The sequence below is a fragment of the Schistocerca piceifrons genome, chromosome 8 (genome assembly GCF_021461385.2).
Source record: "Schistocerca piceifrons isolate TAMUIC-IGC-003096 chromosome 8, iqSchPice1.1, whole genome shotgun sequence".
NCBI classification, from domain to species: domain Eukaryota; kingdom Metazoa; phylum Arthropoda; class Insecta; order Orthoptera; family Acrididae; genus Schistocerca; species Schistocerca piceifrons.
In genome coordinates, this window is record NC_060145.1 from 113,485,653 (window position 1) to 113,508,933 (window position 23,281).

At 45.1% G+C, this 23,281-nt stretch overlaps 1 protein-coding gene across 1 annotated transcript in view; it reads left to right on the plus strand.

Annotated features, from left to right (window-relative positions):
- The window catches only part of LOC124711610 (serine/threonine-protein kinase BRSK2), a 207,150-nt gene that overhangs the window by 54,556 nt on the left and 129,313 nt on the right, over nt 1-23,281 (plus strand). The window contains exon 7 of the mRNA XM_047241774.1: nt 17,322-17,521. Coding sequence (XP_047097730.1) covers nt 17,322-17,521 — 200 coding nt within the window. The remainder of the gene's footprint in view (nt 1-17,321; nt 17,522-23,281) is intronic.

Here is a 23,281-nt window from a genome sequence, read left to right on the forward strand (position 1 = left end):
ATACTTCAATCATGAAGGAATTACTGGGCTGAAACATGCCAAATGTCCCTTACCATCCTACTTGCCAGACCTATCCCTGTGTTAATTTTACATGTTCCTGAAGATGAAAATTGTGTTAAAAGATTGGCATTTGGACTTGATTGAAGACTACCAAGTTGAAGCACAATGGACCCTGAACACCGTTTGCCATTTAGTCTTCCAGCAATGCTTCCAAAAATGGGAACAGTTCTGGGACTTTTGCATGCATGCCCAAGGTGACTACCTTGAATGTTTCAGAGGACATTAGGATGTGAGTATAGTTTTCTGATTTTTTACAATGAAATTCTTGGATGTTTTGGGTAGCACCCGTAATCTTATCCTCCCTCACATCACCTGTTGATTGTCGCTCTTCAAAATTAATTTCTTTTGATAAGCTTCAAGAGGAGTAAGATTTAGAAATAAACTTTTTTACTTATCTTCTTTTCTTGTAGTTGGCTCCAGTTCATCACATCTAGGGGTTGATTCTTGAGGCTACAATTTTGGGCATTATAGGTTCCAAATGGCATGATATTTATTATGTCACATTTTTCTATCTCACACTTTCTTTACAGTTTCCCCTTCATGATAAAAAATTATGTGGTTGTTGCCAAAAATAAAAACACATCTGATTCCATTAGAGGCAGCAGGTTGCATAATTAATAATAGGAATTTTAAGTGTGGCAGATGTTATAACCTTTAATTACTAATAAATTGCGTGGATATACAAACGTAGAAACAATAGCTAGTTACATGCTACCAATTCTGTATCGGTCATTCGACTGCCGTGCCATGACATGCGGCCGGCGCCGTTCGTAGCTAGGTGGCACTCCCACGCTCAGCAGAGTTGCGGAGCACCTCTATTGCCATTTGCGTGTACTGATGTGGTGGCACTCTTAAATGTCGTGGCACTGTCGCAACACCTTTCCCCCCTTGAAAAAAAAAACACTCACTTCCTGGGAGACACGGACAGCATGGAGACATCCATGGCCTCTTGGGAGGCCCCGAGAAGATCCTGCGGAGAAACACGAGAGTACAGTCGAAAATGTCCAGGACGGAAGCCCATGCGTGGAACGTGCCTCCTGGATGAGATGATGGGTGAAAACTCCAGAGCAGCATCCATAGGTGTCATGGACCTGGGGGTGTGCTCCAGTGAGATGGGTCCTGGAGAAGGCGGCGTCGTGACTGGGGCCGGTTCCGGCATACTCGGAAGCGGTAGCGACGTCGGCTGCAGCAACACGCACGGGAGATCGGCAGCAGCGACAGGACTGGCTTCTCAGGCTGGTGGAGGAAAGGAAGGGGCGGTGGCACCGGCGTGGCCACCACTCGTGGGCGCATCTGGTCATAATGGCGAACAACCATGCCGTTGTCCGTACGTATTTCACAAAGCCGGCGGCCGCGAAGACCCTTGACCACCCCTGGAATCCATTTAGGGCGAGATCCATACCCTCGTGCCCACACGTCGGTGCCCACCGAGTATTTTCCCGCACGAGGGGACACAGTACAAGGCCTGACAGGGTGAAGCAGGTGCAGTAGAGTGCGCGGTTGGCGGCCATGCAAGAGTTCAGCAGGGCTGCGATCACCCAGAGGCGTGAAGTGATAAGAACTCAGAAAATGCAACAGAGCGTCATCTGTGGAAAAATCACTAAGGAATTTTTTTATCTGGCTTTTGAAAGTGCGGATAAGGCGCTCGACCTCCCCATTCGATTGCGGATGGAAGGGCGGTGCTGTAACATGATGAATCCCTTGTCCAGTACAAAAATCACGGAGAGAACTGAGGGCCATTGTCCAAAAGGATGGAAGACCTTCTAGCGCAAAGATTTTGGACAAAGCCAGCATCATCGCCACATGGTGGGCGACGGACATCGAACAACAAATGGAAACTTTGAGAAGGCGTCAATCAACAGTGCCGAGGAAGGGGCCGGCAAAGTCAGTGTGCACCCGTTCCCGTGGCTGCGCCGGGTCAGGCCACGAAGAGGGCATTGTATGGGGTCCAGCCAGTTGTTGAGCACACTGACCACACACAGCGACCATGTGGGTGATGTCTGAATCAATACCGGGCCAATAAACGTGCCTGCGGGCCAGGGACTTAGTCCGAGAAATCCCCTTCATGCAACAGTTTGAGAACATCTTTGCGAAGAGAGGCTGGCACCACGACCTGTGGAGATGCGCCATCTGTGGCCAGAAGAACACCACCATCACGAACAGACAGACGAAGGTGCAAGGTATGGTAGTTGCTAAGGGGATCCGATGCCCGGCCCTTGGTCCTGTCCGGCCACCCCCGTTGAATAAAACCGATCACCTGACGCAGGACCGGGTCCCGCGCAGTAGCTGACGCGACCTGCGACCCTATAAGCAGAAAACCCTTGACCGCACAACGTTCTGCCTCATCAATGTGGAAACAGAGTAGTTCATCTCGATCGAAAACCGGGTCGGGGCCCATCGGCAAACGCGACAACGCGTCAGCGTTGGCATGCTGGGCTGTGGGGCGATAGTGAATCTCATAGTGAAAACGAGACAAATATAAGGCCCAACGTTGCAGGCGGTGAGCTGCCTTATCCGGAAGCGACGCTGATGGGCTGAACAGAGAGACCAGCGGCTTGTGGTCGGTGATGAGGTGAAACTTAGAACCATACAAAAAAAACGCTGAACGTTTTTAGAGCATAAATGATAGCGAGCACCTCCTTTTCGATTTGAGAATAATGCCGTTGCGCATCGTTGAGGGTCTTGGAAGCATAGGCGATGGGTCATTCCGACCCATCCTCATACCAATGGGCAAGAACAGCCCCTAGGCCATACTGGGACGCGTCAGTCGCCAGAACCGGATGGAATGTGGCAAGACAAGGCGCCGACTGCAAATGAGCCTTCAGGCAGACAAAAGCTTGCTCACACTCGTCGGACCAACAGAAAGGAACGTTTTTGCGTAACAGCTGATGCAGAGGATGAGCTACCACCACCGCAGATGGAATGAATTTGTGATAATAAGCAATCTTGCCTAGAAACGCCTGAAGTTCTTTTACCGTAGACGGCCGGGGTAGAGCGGTAATGGCCGCAACATGCTGATGTAGAGGACGTATACCCTCACGGGACAAGTGGAAACCAAGGTACACGATGGAGGGTTGGAAGAACTGTGACTTGTCCAGATTGCACTTCAACCCAGTCGAATGCAGAACCCGAAACAGTGAACGCAAATTGCGAAGGTGCTCCTCAGTGGAGGCCCCCATGACAACAATGTCATCCAGATAGTTTATGCAGCCGGGAATGGAAGCCATGAGCTGTTCCAAAAACCGCTGAAAAATGGCCGGCATGCTAGCGATGCCAAACGGTAACCACTGGTACTGATACAACCCACAAGGAGTGTTGATGACGAGAAATTCCTTGGAAGACGCATCCAACGGCAACTGATGGTACGCCTCCGATAAGGCAAGTTTGGAAAAAAACTGGCCCCCAGCGAGCTTGGTAAATAACTCCTCAGGACGGGGAAGAGGATAAGTGTCAATGAGGCTCTGAACGTTGACAGTGGCTTTAAAATCACCACACAATCGCAGACTCCCGTTTGGTTTAGAAACCACCACGATTGGCGATGCCCATTCACTGGAGGTAACAGGAAGGAGAATCCCTGAAGCTGTTAACCTGTCTACCTCAGCCTTGATAGGTGCACGCAACGCCACCGGAATAGGGCGTGCCTGGAAAAACTTAGGGCGAGCTGCAGGTTTAAGAGTAATGTGGGCTTCAAAATCCTTGGCACGACCCAGACCAGTAGAGAACACGGGCGAGAATTCGGAACACAATCCATCCAGCTGTTGATAAGGAATATCCTCAGATATGAGGTGCACATCATCATCAATGGAGAACCCGAACAACTGGAAAGCATCATAACCGAACAGGATTTCAATGCCCGCATGATCCACCACATAAAATGTGAGGGGCCTAACAACAGACTTGTAGGCAGTGGACGCATCAAACTGGCCAACGATAGGAATTTTCTGTTTATTATAAGTTCTCAGATTTCGCGTAACTGGAGACAAGGGAGGGGAACCCAACTCCAAATACGTGCGAGAATTAATGAGAGTTACTGCAGAGCCAGTGTCCACTTGCATGCGAATGTCTTTATCCAGAACACGAACAGTAACAAACAACTTATTTGTTTTAGAAAGCACACAGTTAACATCCATGTCCAATGCCTCGTCCTCATCGGCAGGAACTTTAGGGGACTGACACACAGAAGCAATGTGGCCTTTTTTCCTACATGAATTACACGTGGCCCAACGTTTTGGACACGCGGCCCTGTCATGCTGTACGAAACAACGTGGACAAGAAGGAAGTGTGGAACGAGCCTGCTTCTGTGGTTGCTGTTTTCACTGCGAGCGTGGTGGCCCAACGCAATGTTGTTGGTGCGAGTGAACCGCCGCCACATCGTCGGTCCCCTGGGAAACAGGCAAATTGTCCATGTCGAAAGTGGTCTGTATAGCGCCTACATCACACCATGCGTGTATTTGCTCACCAGCAGCGTGAGACACTTCAAACGATTGAGCGATGCTTAGAACTTCCGACAACGATGGGTTTGGCAGTTGTAAGGCATGTTGCCGAACTTCTTTATCAGGAGCAAGCCGTAGAATAGCATCCCTAACCATTGAATCAGCATAAGACTCATGATGAGTGTCCATGACAAACTGACATTTCCTACTCAGACCGTGTAGTTCCGCTGCCCAAGCCCGGTAAGATTGATGGGGCTGTTTACGGCACCGGTAGAACGCCACGCGGGCGGCAACGACGTGGGTGTTTTTTCGGTAATAGTTAGACAATAAGTCACACATTTCTTGGAAGGACAGAGAGGCAGGTTCCCGCAGCAGGGCTAACTGAGATAGCAGCTGATAGATCCGTGGGGAAATCCAAGATAGAAATAACGACTTACACATAGGAGCGTCGACAATGCCAAAAGCCAAGAAGTGTTGCCGCAAACGCTTCTCATAATCCTCCCAGTCTTCAGTGGCCTCGTCGTAAGGAGGGAACGGAGGCGGAGAAGAGGAAGACAGACAATGAGTAAGCAACGTTGACAACGCCTGAATAGCAGCTGTCAGCTGTGTTAGCTGTTCAATGAGCGCTTGCATAAGCTGTTCCATGTCTGCCCCGACACGAACACACAAATCCACAATGCAGGAACAAAAATATCCCATCCTCGTCGCCAAAAAGTGTTATAACCTTTAATCACTAATAAATTGCGTGGATATACAAATGTAGAAACAATAGCTGGTTACATGCTATCAATTCCGTATCGGTCATTCGATTGCCGTGCCGTGATATGCGGCCGGCGCCGTTCGTAGCTAGGTGGCGCTCCTGCGCTCAACCGAGTTGCGGAGCGCCTCTATCGCCATTTGCGCGTACTGATGTGGTGGCACTCTTAAATGTCGTGGCACTGTCACAACAGCAGATATTTTGCAATTTCAAATGTTTCCAAAAGAAAAGTAATTTTGACTGTACATACGGAGTTATTACATATTGATTGTAACAAAGTAATTACTTTTTATACATTTTTGCCTAAAATATACCACATCATATATAAAATCATTTGAAATTCTTAGTTAAACAGCTGAGATAATATTAACCTATACAAGATTCGAAAATATTTTTGGTATTGATTACTTCTGTTGAATAAAGCTGATGTTAGAGGATGACACCCCTTTACACACCTCATGTACTTGGTTAAGACATTTTTGGTCTGTGTATGTTGTCACCATAGTACATCAGTGTGAAATTACAAACAGCAGTATATACAGGGTGAATGTTAATAAACCCAACAAAATGCAGGGATGGATTCCTAACTGGAAATGGAGGAAGAAAGGTCCTATGAACTTGTGTCCAGAAATGCATTGTTGCCATGTATATGGTGCTGACAAATGGAAGTTTCTCTGACCACGTGCTGTGTGTTCCTTGGGTGTTGCAGGCTGTGTGATTGATGCAGTGTACTGTAAGTAGCAGAATGGGTCAGTATTCATATCAGGAACAAGCCAAGATCACATTTGTGTATGGCCAAGCAGATGTAAACAATCAAGAGACAGCACACCTGCATGAAAACAAGTAACCTCACAGACAACAATCACATCTCACAACATTTTGAGCGCTTTTTGGGTGTTTGTGTGGTCATGGCCCTTTCAGAGAGACGAATGTGCAGGGAGGCAGCAGACTGTGTGTACACCAGATTTGGAGGACTGGGGTTTGCAGGATACTGAGATGAACTCTAGTATAAGCTCTAGGCAAGTGACCCACTGACATGGAGTAAGCCAAATGTATGATTATGTGTATCTTGCATGACACTGTATCCCATGGAGGCCACTTTGAACATCTGGTGGGACGTGGATGCGATGCAGTCTGTACTGTGTTCCAGGGTGACTTGTTGTCACTGCATGCACACTGTCTGTTTTCAAATACACTATGTGATCAAAAGTATCTGGACACCTGGCTGAAAATGACTTACAAGTTTGTGGCACCCTCCATCGATAATGCTGGAATTCAATACGATGTTGGCCCACCCTTAGCCTTGATCACAGCTTCCTCTCTCACAGGCGCACGTTCAATCAGGTACTGGAAAGTTTCTTAGGGAATGGCAGCCCATTCTTCACAGAGTGCTGCATTGAGGAAAGGTATCAATGTTGGTTCAAGAGACCTGACACGAAGGTATTCTATAGGATTCAGGTCAAGACTCTGTCCAGGCCAGTCCATTACAGGGATATTATTGCCATGCATTATGAACAGGTGCTCGATTGTGTTGAAAAATGCAATTGCCATCCCCAAATTGCTCTTCAACAGTGGGAAGCAAGAAGGTGCTTAAAACATCAATGTAGGCCTTTGCTGTGATAGTGCCATGCAAAACAACAGGAAGTGCAAACCCCCTACATGAAAAACACGACCACACCATAACACCACCACCACCTCCAAATTTTACTGTTGGCACTGCACACGCTGGCAGATGACGTTCACCGAGAATTTGCCATACCCACACCCTGCTGTCAGATTGCCACATTGTGTACCGTGATTCGTTTCTCCACACAACATTTTTCCACTAGGCATCGTTTGACATTTACCGGTGTGATGTGTGGCTTATGGGCAGCTACTCGATCATGAAATCCAAGTTTTCTCACCTCCCCCCATCATAGTACTTGCAGTGGATCCTGATGCAATTTGGAATTCCTGTGTGATAGTGTGGATAGATGTCTGCCTATTACACATTATGACCCTATTCAACTGTCGGTGGTCTCTGTTAGTTGAAAGACATGGTTGGCCTGTACACTTTTATGCTGTACGTGTTCCTTCATATTTCCACTTCACTATCACATCGGAAACAGTGGACCTAGGGATGTTTAGGAGTGTTGAAATCTCACTTACAGATATATGACACAATTGACACCTAATCAACTGACTACGTTCAAAGTCCATGAGTTCTGTGGAGCACCCCATTATGCTCTCTCACAATGTCTAAAGACTACTGAGGTCACTGATATGGAGTACCTGGCAGTTGGTGGCAGCACAATGCATCTAATATGGAAAATGTACGTTTTTGGGGGTGTCTGGATACTTTTGATCACATATTGTACATGCTCATAGCACCTTTTTCCTCCCTTTCCAGCCAGGAATCCATCCTTGCAGTTTGTTGGTGTTATTAATGTTCATCATGTATAGAAATGTTCAAATTTCTTGTATGGACTTGCACAATTGGTGCGTAGTAAGATCAGATATGAAGCGAGTACTTGTTTAATACTGTGGGTTACACACATTAGAAATCAAGGTACTGCTGTTACATTGGTGCTATATTGGCTTTCTTGCTTCATGCTGTAGTTCTGTGACCAGGACAAGCCAGAGAATGATGGTATGGTGGCTTCTTACTCATCAACTCATTCTCTCTTACTGAAGCATGCAGGAGTACAGGCCTAGTTGTCTTAGTAGAGAATTTGACTGCACAATCATTATTTTGTAAAGTAACACTGACAGTGTGAAATAATCGACTTTTGGGATCAGAAGTCCTCCAACTGTATTTTGTGAGACTTGGTGGGTGCAAGACGAAAATTTTATGTGCTCCATAAGAAGAAGAGTGATTTCCAGAATAAATTTGATGCTGACAGTAAAAAAAAAATGTTCAAATGTGCGTGAAATCTTATGGGACTTAACAGCTAAGGTCATCAGTCCCTAAGCTTACACACTACTTAACCTAAATTATTCTAAGGACAAACACACACACCTATGCCGAGGGAGGGCTCGAACCTCCGCCGGGACCAGCACAGTACTAACAGTCCATGCTTAAGATGGAAAACATACAAATTTCATCCAGTGGAGACAAAGTGATTGTGACCTTGTTTATACCATATATATCATGAGAAAACATGTGCTCTGTCAAATGAAAACTGGGCACAAAGCAGCATCCTGTTACGCCCTAGTGATCAAAAGGTGTGCTATTTGTGTGTTCTCTCAGCCATGGTAACTTGCATTACTAGGTTAATAGTGAGTTGTGTAGCTTATCATTCACTGCTGAAACTTTTCCAAAGACTGCTGTAAATTTATTTTAGTAATGAATCAATGACAATACATCTCTTCCCAATATTCTGTTTCCTTGTGCTGTCAGCACATACTAAGTAATGTGGGAACTGTGTGCATGTCAGTGTAGTTGTTAGACATTCTCTGAATATAGATTAAATATTGAAATTAATTTACAGCAGTCTTTGAGAAAGTTTTATGCATTATGTATATATGTTATAGTGGAAGTGGAGGTTTCAGGGAAAGTATACCATCACTGGTGATAGTGCACCTTCACTGGCCTATTTAGTGAAAGTGGGTTACTGTTTCCAGTTCCGTCAAACAATACACATTGACTAGGGATAGTGGACTATCATGAGTGAATGTATACCTTCACTGCCAAGAGGTAAGGAATGTGAACCATTGCTGAAATAACAAACAGTCATACTTCGAAAGTTACATTTATCACCTGTAGTATGAAAACATAGTCATATTATGTAAAATTCATTTACTGTAGCGAGGATATGCACTATTGCGCTTTGAGTTGCACAACGCATTTTTGTTTTTGCAAAAGCATCTCAGAATCTGACCTTTTTACTGGCAGTTGCATCTGAAGACTCCCTGGCCACTTCCCATCGACTGAGATGTTGCAATTGTCCTCAGGGCAGCAATTTTCTCTGTTAGAACTTCCTCCTCTGAGATTATTCTTTGAGTGCAAGTACTGGACTGGGACCTAAAACAAAACATTGAAGTTGTAGCTGCAGTGGCATATCGTATCACCCCTTCCATCATTATTTAAAAACAACCAATTTATTACCGTGCATATAGTTCACTCAGCACACCATCTCTCATGCCGATTCACTAGTAGCCATCGGCCATTGTCTAGAGAATATCAAGATCGACCTAGCATCTCCTTTTCCTCTGTTGAGGTCAGGAACTGAAATTCTCGCAGTACAGCCCTTTTCCACTGTTGGAAACCGCAATCTGAACACTGCCACATTCTTTGCACTTGTTCTTATAAGCACTCATATGCTTTAATTCTGTGTTTCGTAATAGCACAAGTTGGCTCATCCAAATCAATTGGGCAGTAGTCATTATTGTCAGAAATACTTTATTTCTGTTCTCAACCTCTGTTGCTGTTGGTATGTTATCCCCTTGCAATGGAGATTTACTGTGATCATTATCCTGAAATGTTTCAGTCTGTCTCACTGCTAACACTCACTTGATTAATTATATTTTCAAGGTTATCCTCAGAGTGAATGTTCATCAGTGCTTCAGGAGGTAAAATTGTTGAAGACAAACCATGTTTATGAGGGCAGCCAAACAACACTTCATATGAAGATCTTTTAATTTCAAAATGTACAGCATTATTCTTCGTTAGGTGCATAAATCTTAATACACGGCTCCACTCCTGCATCCATGTAGTTAGCATATTTTTTATGTCTTGATATCTTAAAATTGGGCCATAGTTCAGTCAAGCTGCTCATTATTTTGTTAACAAACTCTCTACCATTGTCAGACTGCAATACTGAGGGAGCGCCTAACAATGTAAAAATGTCAGTAATGTTATTGCATACCTATTATGGTATATTGATAATTTTTACTTATGGACTGTCTGGACTACAAAAGTTGAAGATGTTATTGCATACCTCTTCAGCTGTTTTGGTCTTCAGTGGCCTGAGAACAAACATTTAGGGAGGTGGTCCTGATAAACCATTATGAATTTGTAATCTCCATCTGGCTGTGATTGGAAGTCAGAACTAGTTCTATCTTAACATACAACCAAAATTTCTGGAAGTTCTGGGGAAGCCCTTGTGATAATGTGTTGCTCTGACAGTTATTGCATTTCTGACTGACACCCATGTTTCTATCAACATTTGCGTATCTTTGGATTATGTTTTGCCCTGGGCCCATTGGCAGGAAATATGCTGTTTCTTGCCGGCCAGAGTGGGCATGCAGTTCTAGGCGCTACGGTCTGGAGCTGAGCAACCGCTATGGTCGCCGGTTCGAATCCTGCCTCGGTGATGGATGTGTGTGATGTCCTTAGGTTAGTTAGGTTTAATTAGTTCTAAGTTCTAGGCGACTGATGACCTCAGAAGTTAAGTTGCATAGTGCTCAGAGCTATTTTGCTGTTTCTTAAGTAGTTTCCTAATGTTGTTTGTATACCATGAAGGGTCTCTATCATCTAGTTCTTTGGAATTAAATGTTCAGAGTATATTCTTTCATGACTAATAGTTCTGTCTTTGCATCAGATACCAATGTTCCTTGAAGCATGTTATTTTTTGTGAAACAATGCAAAAATACCCCAAATTTTATTGATACATTGAATGCTTTTAATAAATTTCTCCAAAGAGCTATCACATCAATTTACACATGAACTAACAGTGAACACACAATGAAAAACTGTCTCAGAGAATAAATCCAGAGCCCAAGATGTAACAAAATTCTCATGCAAGCTCACTATATATGATTTGATGCAGAATTTAAAGCCCTGCATTTCTGGTAACTTAGAAGAATTTGGTAAAAAACAGAAAAAGTCCAAAATTTAGGTAGTTTCCATCATGGCTGAAATTCTACTCAGAAAAATGGGAAAACTGAGGTTATTCATGTCAGAGTTGTATCCGAGTGAATAAAACAGTTTCCAAAACTCCTCTAGTTTTCGGATGGCAGAACTTGAATTTTCTTGGCCTAAGTGCTGTTGCCCACGAGTTTGTGAGTATCGTCATTTGTATTGCAGGTAAACTATTTTCAGTAGCTGGCCATTGCAACATAGCAAGGTAACATTCTTAGAATATCCTTAATTTAATTTTATGTTCATTACTATTAATAAGTGTTGTGACTCGCCGATCATTCAAAGTGCCGCCGTGCAATTACGCGCGTCCTCTACATGCGGTGCTGTCTGCCAGCCATGCAGCAGGTGCACCACCTGAGTGGCCAGCCAGCCAGCGGCTGCTAGACTTGGACTCAGTGCTCATTCGAATGTGACCGTGTTCACATGTCTTGCTTTGTCAATTTGCTCAGTGACTTATATCTGTTGTGTCATTTTGAAATATATGTGTTCAACTTGATGTTATAACAATTGGTGACGAGGTAGTGGATTTTTCCTTTTCACCGTTGACCCACAGGTTTCCATGGCTACTGTCGAGCAACTATTGCAAGGTCTCATTGAACAGCAAATGCTTCTCACATCGGCAATTCACGATTTCGTCGCGTCATCAAATGCGGGGCGTTTCTTGTCGTTGGCTATACATCCTTTTCCTCTTTACGTCAAGACAGCGGAAGACTGGTCTGATTATGAAAAACGTCTTCGACAGCACTTCTTGGCATTTCATGCCACGGACAAACGAACATGTAGGACTCTGTTCCTTTCCTGGATTTCACCTCAAATGTATCGGTTGTTGTCGCAATTGGCTCCTTTGAAAGATCCTGCGTCTTTGTCCTTTGCTGAAATGTGCTCACTTCTGTCTGTCTATTTTCAGAAGCAAATGCATGTGGTAGCCTCTCATGTTGCCTTTTATTGTTGTCAGAAACAACCGCATCAATCCTATCACGCTTGGGCTGCTGAACTTCATGGCCTCAGTCGAAAGTGTCAATTTGTTACTGACGTTCACAAAGAATCCTATACCAATTCCATGGTATGGGATGCTATTATCCGATTAGCGCCCGACAAAGATGTTCGGCAACATGCCCTTCAGTTGGCAAATCTGACTCTAGATTAAGTCCTATCCATTGCGCAGTCTTTTGAAATTTCTCGCGCCGCTGGGGTGCAAATAGAGGCGTGGGGTGATGTTGGGGAAATACAACCTCTGTGCGCTGTTGACGACGCATGCGGTGCATCCCTGCCAGCTGACGAGGCTGCAGTACGCTCCCACACGCAGCCTCGGCCTAACCATAAACAACCTTCTAAGAAACTGCAGCAAAACCCCCAGCAACTTCCTTCATGTCTGTGGTGTTTTACGAAACATTCACGTGAGGATTGTCCCCAATGTTGGGCTGTGTGTCACAATTGCAAAAGAAAGGTCATGTGTCTTCCATTTGCAAATCCGACAGCATACATGATGTTCATGAACATGATGCTGATTCTGATTCTGTGTTGTCTGTCAATTGCACTTCTTCCCTTTCAGAGAAGTTATTCCTCACTGTCCAAATCCTTGGTCGGGATGTTCACATGCAGGTGGATACCAGTTCTGCTGCCACTATAATTAATTCTCAGACGTACCTTCAGTTGGGTTCTCCACTCCTATCACCTGTCACTCAGCAATTACGGATGTACAATAAACAGAAGATTTCTCTCTTGGAACAATTTAATACTGAGGTATCTTACAAATCAGTCGTTCGTACTGTTTCCATATTTGTGGTCAACCAGAGTAACACAGAGAATCTTTTTGGTTTTGAAGCCTTTCACATTTTTGGGTTCTCAATAGACGACTCTGTCAATATCGTCTCTGATGCTATTCCTTATGCTCAATTGGATTCCTTATTGACGACATTTTCGTCCCCTTTTTCTCCTGGGTTAGGCCATGCAAAAGACTTCGAAGCTCATATCACGCTCAAACCCACTGCTCGGCCTAAGTTTTTTCGGGCTCGGCCTATTCCTGTGTCCCTTCATGATAGGGTAAAATGGGAGCTGGATCATCTCACTACTTCAGGGTTCTTGCTTCCTGACACTTACAGTGAGTGGTCCTCTCCTGTCATTGTTGTTGCTAAGCCCAATGGTGATATTCGTCTCTGTGGTGATTTTAAAGCCACTGTAAATGCGCAATGCCTCATCGACACTTACCCTATGCCCCGACCTGAAGAATTGTTCACTAAACTTGTGTGAGGCCAGTATTTTTCTGAAATTGACCTGACAGAAGCTTATCATCAACTTCCTCTTGACACTGCTTCCCAGCAGTTTCTGGTCCTTAACATGCCTTTCGACCTCTGTCAATACCAACGATTGCCATTCGGGGTTGCCAGCACCCCTGCTCTCTTTCAGCAATTCTTGGAACAATTATTGCTCCCTGTCCCTGGGTGTATAAATTACATGGATGACATTGTTGTCACTGGCTCCACCACTGAAGAACATCTTCAGGACCTCCGCACACTCTTTCATGTCTTACAGACTGCCGGTCTTAAGTGTAATCTTCAGAAATGACAATTTTTTCAGGCATCTATCACGTACTTGGGGTTTCAACTCTCTCAGGATGGTATTCGTCCGCTTCAGCAAACTGTCGCTGTGATCGATGCTCTTCCTCGCCCTACATCTGTTAAGGAACTGCAGGCCTTCTTGGGGAAAATAGCATACTATCACAAGTTCTTACCATCTGCTGCTTTGGTGGCTCAGCCGTAGCATCGCCTGTTGCATAAAAAAGTGCCTTTTCACTGGTCCGTGTAATGTGATGCGGCTTTCCATAAATTGGAGACTATGCTGAAACAGGCCCTGTGCCTGGCTACTTATCAACCTGGCCAACATCTTGTTCTTGCCACGGACACCTCTCAATACAGGGTCGGAGCAGTCCTTGCGCACCGTTTTTCAGATGGCTCTGAACAACCCATTGCTTATGCCTCCAAAACGCTCATGGACGCCCAACAAAAGTATTCTCAAATTGAAAAAGAAGCTTTGGCCATTATTTATGCTCTTCATAAGTTTGGTGTTTTTCTCTATGAATCCAAATTTCTTCTTGTTACGGATCACAAAGCGGTTGTTTCCTTGTTTCATCCATCATTGTCACTTCCTGACAAGGCTGCACTCCGCCTCCAGCGTTGGTCTCTTTACTTGTCTCGTTTCAATTATGAGATTCATTTCTGGCCGACGGCTCAACATGCGAATGCTGATGCACTGTCTCGCCTTCCCGTGGGTCCTGATCTGGCATTCGATAAGGACTAACTTTTGTGTTTCCATCTGGATGTTGCCAAGCAGCGGGTTGTGGACCGGGGACCGGCTGGTGGCGGCTACAGGTTCTGATCCTACCCTCTCCTGGGTTTTACACTGTATTCAGAAGGGTTGGCCAGATCGTCCATCCGCAAAGACTTCTGACCCGTTGCGGAACTACTACGCTTTGCGCTACTGCCTCACGGCTAGGGATGGTGTTATCCACCTTTCCACCGACAATGCTTCACCGCGTGTTGTGGTACCTGCATCTTTGCATGCTTCGGTCTTGCGCCTCCTTCACCAAGGCCACTGGGGTGTGTCTCGCACAAAATCTCTGGTGCCCCGTCATGTGTACTGGCCTGGCATCGACTCTGAAATAGCACACATGGTCGCTGCATGCGGCCTTTGTGCATCACAGGCCGCCACCCCGAAGTCATCTTTGTCACCGTGGCCTTTGCCTGAGATGCCCTGGGAGTGCATTCATGTTGACTGTGCAGGACCTTTTTTAGGTACTTATTGGCTTCTCGTAATTGACGCCTACTCTAACTTTCCTTTCATTGTCCATTGCACGTCGCCTACCACCGCGGCAACCACAAGTGCTCTCACCCGCATTTTTTCTTTGGAAGGCCTTCCTTCTACTCTTGTTACTGATAATGGTCTGCAATTTGCCTCTTCAGAATTTGCAGTTTTTGTGCTCGTCACGGCGTTATGCATGTCACGGCCCCTCCGTTCCATCCACAATCAAATGGTGAGGTTGAATGGCTGGTCTGCACATTTAAGGCTCAGATGCGGAAACTCCTGACTTCTTCTGCTGCTGATGATGAGCTTCTCCAGTTTCTGGCTTCTTACCATTTCACCCCCATGGGCGACCACAGCCCAGCTGAGCCCTTACATTACTGACAGCCCCGCACGCTACTTCATCTTCTACGGCCTTCCACGTCACGGCCGCGGGTGCCTTCGCTTGGCCGGTTCACCGCCGATGACCTTGTCTGGGTACGGGGATAAGGCGGCCAAAATGGAGTCCGGGCCGCATCTTACGACACCGTGGCCGACACCTGTATGAAATCCAGACAGACACGGGTGTTGCAGTGCATCATTCGGACCAGCTTCAGCCTCGTGTGCTGGCAACGCCTGTTCCGAATGTCACTACACCACCTTCAGCTCTATCTGACACTCAGGATCTCGGCATCTCTCATTACTCACAACACAGCCCTCTCACCGTCATCTCGATGCCAGTACAAGAACGGACGCCACCAGGGGATGTGCCCATGCAGGAACCGGATGACCATCATCTGTCAGAGCCAATCTACTCGCCTCCTTCTCCTACGGACGCTGACACATCGCCCATGTCTCCTGTTATATCAACTGGACTTGCCGCAACGGGCAGATTGGCGCATGGGGCCCTAGCAGATTCGACCCCTACGTCTCCTGTCATCTCAACCCGTTATCATTGGGGACACTTACGTCCATACGGGAAGCCGCCTCCTTGAGGCTTTACGGCCAGTCACACAACACCTATGGACGTTAGCAATCTACAGGCCACCTCCATCAAGACCAGTGAAAAAATTTCAAAGGTGGGAAAAGTGTTGTGACTCGCCGATCATTCAAAGTACCGCCGCGCAATTATGCACATCCTCTACATGCGGCGCTGTCTGCCAGCCGTGCAGCAGCTGCGCCACCTAAGCAGCCAGCCAGCCAGCGGCCGCTAGACTCGGACTCAGTGCTCATTCGAATGTGACCGTGTTCACATGTCTTGCTTTGTCAACTTGCTCAGTAACTTATATGTATTATGTCATTTTGAAATATATGTGTTCAACTTGACGTTATAACAATAAGTAACACACTTGAATATAAATTTTCCAGTTTTGTGCTTTCACAGAATATTATATTTTTCATTTGTCATTTCTACTAAAGCACTAGACTCACAGCCATCGAGCTCTCAGAGGCGACAGGCTCAGTGGAGGTGGGCAGTGGGTGTATTGGGAGCACTGTCTACCTCCACTGATCCCGCCGCTTCTGTGCCATAACAGCAGCCAGCACATCAGCGGAGAAGACACAAGGTGATGGGAATACTGTGCTGCTGCTTACATTACACCCTCAGACATAACATAAACATAAAGACAGATAAATACATAGACTGAGGCAGGTACAGTATTGTTTGTGCTACACATAAACTCTGTATGTAGGCCATTCTGTGTGAGGTTTTCACAAATGCTACTGTGTGCACATCATTGCACTTCACAGTAATGGTTACTATAAAGCAGCAATGTACTACCACATTAATAACACTGGACAACCATTACAACAGCCAGTTTAACCCGAGAGTCCACCATCCAGATTTGGCTTTTCTGTGGTTTCCCAGTTCACTCTAGGTAATTGCTGAGATGTTTCCTTTAAAAAGGTCATGGCAACTTCCTTTCTCTCATGAACAAGGTGGAAATTCTTTTCCATCTACTTCTCTGCTTCCCTTGCTTACTAATTCGTTATTGTTTGAAATGATACCAGTTGTTAGAAAGACATTGATTGTTGAAATTTATGCATGAATGCATACTGCCATTTCTGAACAACATTTACTGCCATACGAAAACACATCACCACAGAGATGTCACTGACAAAAGGATTTTACTGACTGATTTTTGTGATGAATATTATATTTATTAGCTAAATGACTCACAGTAACTTTTTAAATTTTATGTATAAATACACACATATAGTGTCATTTTGTGCTCTATTACAAGTCCATTATGATGTACATCTGTTGAAAACCTCTCCCGAAATCAAATCCTAGTTATACCTATGATCTGTTCCCTCATGCTGCATTATCATTCTCTTAACATTTTACAGCAGATATCTGTAACACTAATCACTGTCAGTTTCAATGCATTTTTTTACTATAAATTACGTGTTACTCAACACAGATAATTTACTTGGTTTGTATGGATTTTAGCTGGCAGACATAAACAGACATCCCTGGGTGACGGCTGGTGGAAAGGGCGAATTAGAGTTGGAACTGCCAATGATGGAGGTTGTCCAGACACACATTATACCTTCCATTGATGCCATGGATCCAGATGTGCTTCAGGCCATCTCTAGTCTCGGTTGTTTCAAAGATCGGGAAAAACTAATTCAAGAATTGTTGAGCCCAAAGTAAGTATTATGTATTTCTTTACATTCAATGTAGTTTAGGGTCAGATGACAGATGATTTCATCTGGAAAAAAATTTCTCTCTGTATTTTTTTTAATGCCAGTAATAATTCTGTGAATGATATTCTATATGTTTTTCTTTATTTGTAAATTTAATAAAACCTCTTGATAAGAAAAACTTAATCATATGCACAGACTAGCTGAAAACTCAGGAAATAAAGAAAAAGTATGAGTTTGCTGCATTTCATTTCGAAGCCAGAGGAACAAATATAATACAAATGCTATGTGCAAGAGCAGTTAACCTTGTATTGGTATTGTAACAACATCATAAAGTGTGAGGTTATGTCATTACAATGTAATAAGTTCCTATTGTATGAAACTGAACAGTACATGGCCTCTTTCACATACACGTGTGACTCAAAAACATGACTGAATATAAGTTTGCAGAGTACACAAACATGATCTTAGTAAATGTCAAAGCCAAAGATAATGAAAGTGTTGTGCATCAGCTACATACAGATGATTTTTGTCACCTATATGAACTCATCACATGTCCTGTTTGCTACTTTTGTTCAGTAGTTACAAGACAAATGAACTTACACTGGCGACAGGATCGACTATGGTGTTCTAAAGAAGTGCTGCACAACTTCAAGAGGACATACGTTTTAGTATCTGCAGAAGGTGTGACAATGCCGCTGTTTGACACGGTCATCATGGTACTTTAGGCAGACAATGACAGTGTAACAACTGGGAACACAGCCCTGTGAATGGAACTAACTCACCATGTGACTTCAACTGCAGGAAGCAGAGTGCCCATATCCAAGGAGATAGATGAATAACAATCACCCAGCATGTGGCTGGCACAGGCAACTAACAACTGCGCACACAAGAACTCCCAGTACATGTGCTAGGCTAGGTCTGTGGTGGTCTAACTCTGCAGGAGCAATGGCCCATTCCATTTACTGCTGCTGACAAGTGAACACTGACAACATCGGATCTGCCCATATGACATGACAAATGTACCCTCCATGGCAGATTTCTGAACTACTCCACTGTTCTACCCATGCCAATTAATCTGCCTTCATCAGGTTATTCATTGGTAAATGTACCAAATCCCTCTCCTTTGAAAAGGTCACATAAGTCTGAAATGGCCAGGCTTGGGTAGTGGCCTCTGGCACAGAACCAAAGAGAGCGCTGGAGAACCTGGCAGTAGACCAACCACCAATGGAGGCAACACTGATGCTACCAGCTCTACCAGAAGGGTGGAAGGATACAGAAGCTGTGTCAATGACAGGTCCATCAGTAGCAGTGAGGATGAGGCCACTTCCATCAACAAATGAGGAAAGGAGGCAGAAGGGGAGGGGTTGGATCGAAATCTGTGGGCTCCATAATGACAGGTGTAGGTTTGAGCCACAGTGGGGGCCTAGGGTGCAATTGATGGGAGGAAGGTGGAGGGCATGGAAGGAGGTGACAATGGTGAGGCATGCTGCTGCAAGCGGGAGCCCATTCTGTGAATAATGTTATGATCAACACTGTCATTCAGCCAACCGAAAGGCAGGCCCAGGGGTGATGCTCCAATAGGGCATCAGTGCAAGTGATGACATGATGAGTCAGCTCCTCCCCATTGACATCCACCACAAACAACTGCTGACTTTTGTGACCTACTGAGACACCCAACTGCCACCCTAGCTGCCAGCAGAAGGATTGGGCCCAAACAGCAGCCCAAGGAGGAAACTGCAGCAGGCCGTGGTGGTCCATGGCCTGTGACTCCTGACGCAACAAATCCATGAGGCCCCTTGGTAGGTGCCATGCAAATATTCCATTGGACTGCACCGCTGACTGATGTCACCTGGTACATAGCCAAAAAACACAACAATGCATCATTGCGGTGAGAAGCAGACAAGCACTTTTTCATCTGAGTCTTGAATGTATACACAAAATGCTCCACCTCCACGTTAGAAGCTAGATGAAACATGGTGATAGTCTGAGGCTGAATATCATTGTGAATATAAAAGTCTTCAAACTCCCATGACACAAACTGCCTATCATTACCAGATGTGATGGTCCTAGAGGATCCCTCAGTGGCTAAAATAATTGACAGTGCATTACAGTAGCTGTCAATGATATGAATATCAGCTTGGCTGTGTACGGGAGATATGACAATCTATTGACCACCAACTACCACATACTGCTCAAAAATGAACCTACGAAATTAACATGCACCCTGCCCCAAGGGTAATCTTTGACCAGCCAAGGAGAGAACAAACATGATGGAATGGCCTAGTTCTGAGCACAAGCTGTGCAAGTCATACAAGGAGTTTGATATCATGACTGATCACCAGCAAACATAAATGACATCATGCCAATGCCATCATACGGGTCATACCCCGGTGTGAGGCATGGAGCAACTGGAGAACGCAGGGATGCAACACTGGTAGGACAACCACTTGATAGCATTACTCCTCTGTGGCAAGCATGAGGACACTCTGGATAATGTTGAGACAAGCACAGAGGAGAAAAATGTGTGCCACATGGGATCCATATCCATGAGACACACACCTGTCAGCCCATCTGGACTTCTGAAATGATTTTCCAAAAATGTAGGTCAGCAGCTATGGTGATCATGGCCTCTCATGCTGTCAACAGAAAATCCAGCAGGTTTTGCTGCAAAGTGTCATCCAACATGAACATGAGAGCCTCCTGCTGGTCAAACTCCAAATTGGGCCCCACCGGTAATTGTAAGAGTGCGTCAGCATTGGTACACTGGGCTGTGAAGTGGTAATGAATGTCATAAGAATAGTTACTCAGAAAGAGGGCACACCACTGCAACTGGTGGGCAGTCCTATCTGGCAACTTGAAGTGAGGGACAAATGAGGAAACCAACAGCTTGTAGTCAGTGATGATCATGAACCTCATCCCATATAGGAAGATGTAGAACTTTTTTACCCCAAAAATAATAGCCAGCAGCTGATTTTCCTCTTGTGAACTGTTCTGTTACACAGTGGAAAGTGTCTTTGAAGTGTAAGCAATGAGCTGTTCGGTGCCATCCAGGTTCTGGTTGAGCCATTAAAAAGGATGGCTGGCAGATGGTGCACAGCCTGTGAATGAACAGGGCATAATACACAGTCTTACTAAAAACAGACTGGAGCTCCTTCAGATTCTTGAGTGCTAGTGGACTGACAGTGGCCTTGATGTGTGGTGGAGACCACCTCTGCTAAGTGAATCACCCAAAAAAAATGCAGTTTCAGGGAGAAAGAACTGCACTTTTCAGCTTGCAGTGAAGGCCATTATCCAGGAGGCATTGGAAACCTGACTGAAGATTTCATAAATGCTCCTCACAAGTGATGCATTACCCATGACCCATCAAGGTAACTGACCCAATTGGGAATGTCTCGAATCAACTGCTACAAAAATATCATTCATAAATTGCCAGTGCAGGAGAAATTCCAAAATGCTAGCAATGAAACTGGTATAGGCCACAAGGATTGTTGAAGACCAGGGAAGTCCTGGAAACCATGTCCAATGACAACTGTATGTAAGCATCATGCAAATCAATGTGGGAAAGATACTGGCCTCCCGACAACTTTGCCAATGATTCTGCCTGCTGATCAATGGGAAATGAATCTGCAACACTTTGTACATTGACCATCTGTTTAAAATTGGCACAAAGACACATGAAGCTGTTGAGCTTCTCAATTATCACTGAAGGAGTGGCCCACTGACTCAACAAAATAGAAGAAATGATATCGTAATCCTACCATTACTGCAACTCAATCTGTACCTAGCCATTCACGGGGAAAGGAATGGGGTGGGGGCAACAGAATTTTGGGATCACTAATGGCTTAAGAGAAATGTGCCTTGAATTTTCTGCCTAGCCCAAAGTATTCTCAAACAATGGGCTGTAGGACTGCAGAAAGCCTAAATAATGAAAAGGAATGGATTGAGACACTAAATGCAGTTTGTTTTTGATCTGAAAACAGAAACCAGAAAAAGCATCATGTCCAAAGATATTTTGTGCCAATGGCAACTTGCCCACTAACAATGTAAGTTGCCATTCCACATTCTTGTAACACATGAAGACAGAGAATTGACTTCGCAAGGGAAGGTACTATTTACTATAAAACACAATCTGACAGAGCATCCGTATCTGACAGAGCATCCGTTGCAACTCCAGACTCTCCAGTATCCTATATGTATCCTAATGAATGAGATTGGCCGATGTTCCTGTATCTCTTTAAAATTTGACCAGCCACCCAGCCACTTTCAACATTAGCAAAATACACTGGGGCAATAAGCACAGGGAACTGGAAGCAGTACCAGAGTCCAGTGAAGACTCTGGGGTATCTGATGACTGACTCATAATCCATTGACTGTCAAAAACAATTGCCAAATGGCCTATTCACCATTATACCCTTCATTTGTCCTCCATATGTCAGCAATCATGGTGGACATACAACAAATGGCAGTCAGGACAGGAATCCCAGCTAGCCCAATGAGTGGAGAGGGAACGATGTCAAGGACACCAATAATTCTGCTGGTTGGATTGATGATGCTGTAAATGGCACGCACATGCTGACTATGCCACGGGTGAGAATGGGGATACAGTGATGTCTCTGCACTTGCAACATCAACAGCAGAAACACAAGGCAGCTTGGTGGGAGGTGAGGTTGCCTGGGGTTTCATGCAGGGCACTTGGCACTGTTTACTACACACACCGATTTGAGCCACCTGCCAGTTATCAGAAAGGGTGTCCCTTGCTGCCATCATAAGCTCATACAGTTCCACAATTTGGGCCATTCACCTAAAAAGTCCGTGAAAAGCTCAACACCCTAGTCTGAACCTCATGATCAGGAGCTAATCTGACAATCACATCACAAATTAGTGAGTCTACATAGGAGGCAGTGTAAGTGGAATACTCAAAATGACACTTGTTTGGGAGGTCTTCCAAATCTACGAGCCAGGCTGCCCACAACCACCCAGGATACTTATGATGCTGCTACCACATGGGTTTGAAGGCCAAAATTTGTATAAGCAACTGACAAAGCTTGTCAAAGAAAAACTTCTCAGGCTCAATGGTGGGCTTTAAATTTTGGACAACTTCAAGAAGTGGTGCAGCGACTGCTCCCATGTCATTGAGGGCAGAGAAGAGAACTGCCCCCCCCCCCCCCCCCCCGTCCTCCCTCTCTCCACAGTAAGGCAAGGGCATGAAGCAATGAAGCAAGTCCGACACATCCTGGGTTGTCACTAACTGCATCTGCTCACTCCTGTTGCTATTGCAGCTGCTGCCCCTTCTGTAGAAACAACTGTTTCTGCTAGCATTGCACAAATGCTGCATCCATGCTTGTCCCAAATGAGCACTATGAAAATGGGTGAAGAAAGAGGAAGGGGCATCACACAGAAAAACATCCGTCATTGTCACTTTGGTACCTGCAGAAACCATGACAGTCCACTACTCAACATGGTCGGTGTAATACTTCAAGGTGACGGTAAATTGATAACAACAGAGGAACAGGACCCTGTGAATGGAACAATGGACAGTGGAGTGCATGTACCCAGGCAGATACATGTGCAATAGTCACTCAGCATGTGTTGCTAATGGTTGAGCACATGACAACCCTCAGCATGAGTGCTATGCTAGGTCTGCAGCAGTCTAATTCTGCAAGAGGACTGGCCTGCTCTGCTTAATGCCACCCACAAGTAAACACTGATGTCAGTGTGTCTGCCCATTTGACGTAATGCATGCATCCTCCATGGCATGTTCTG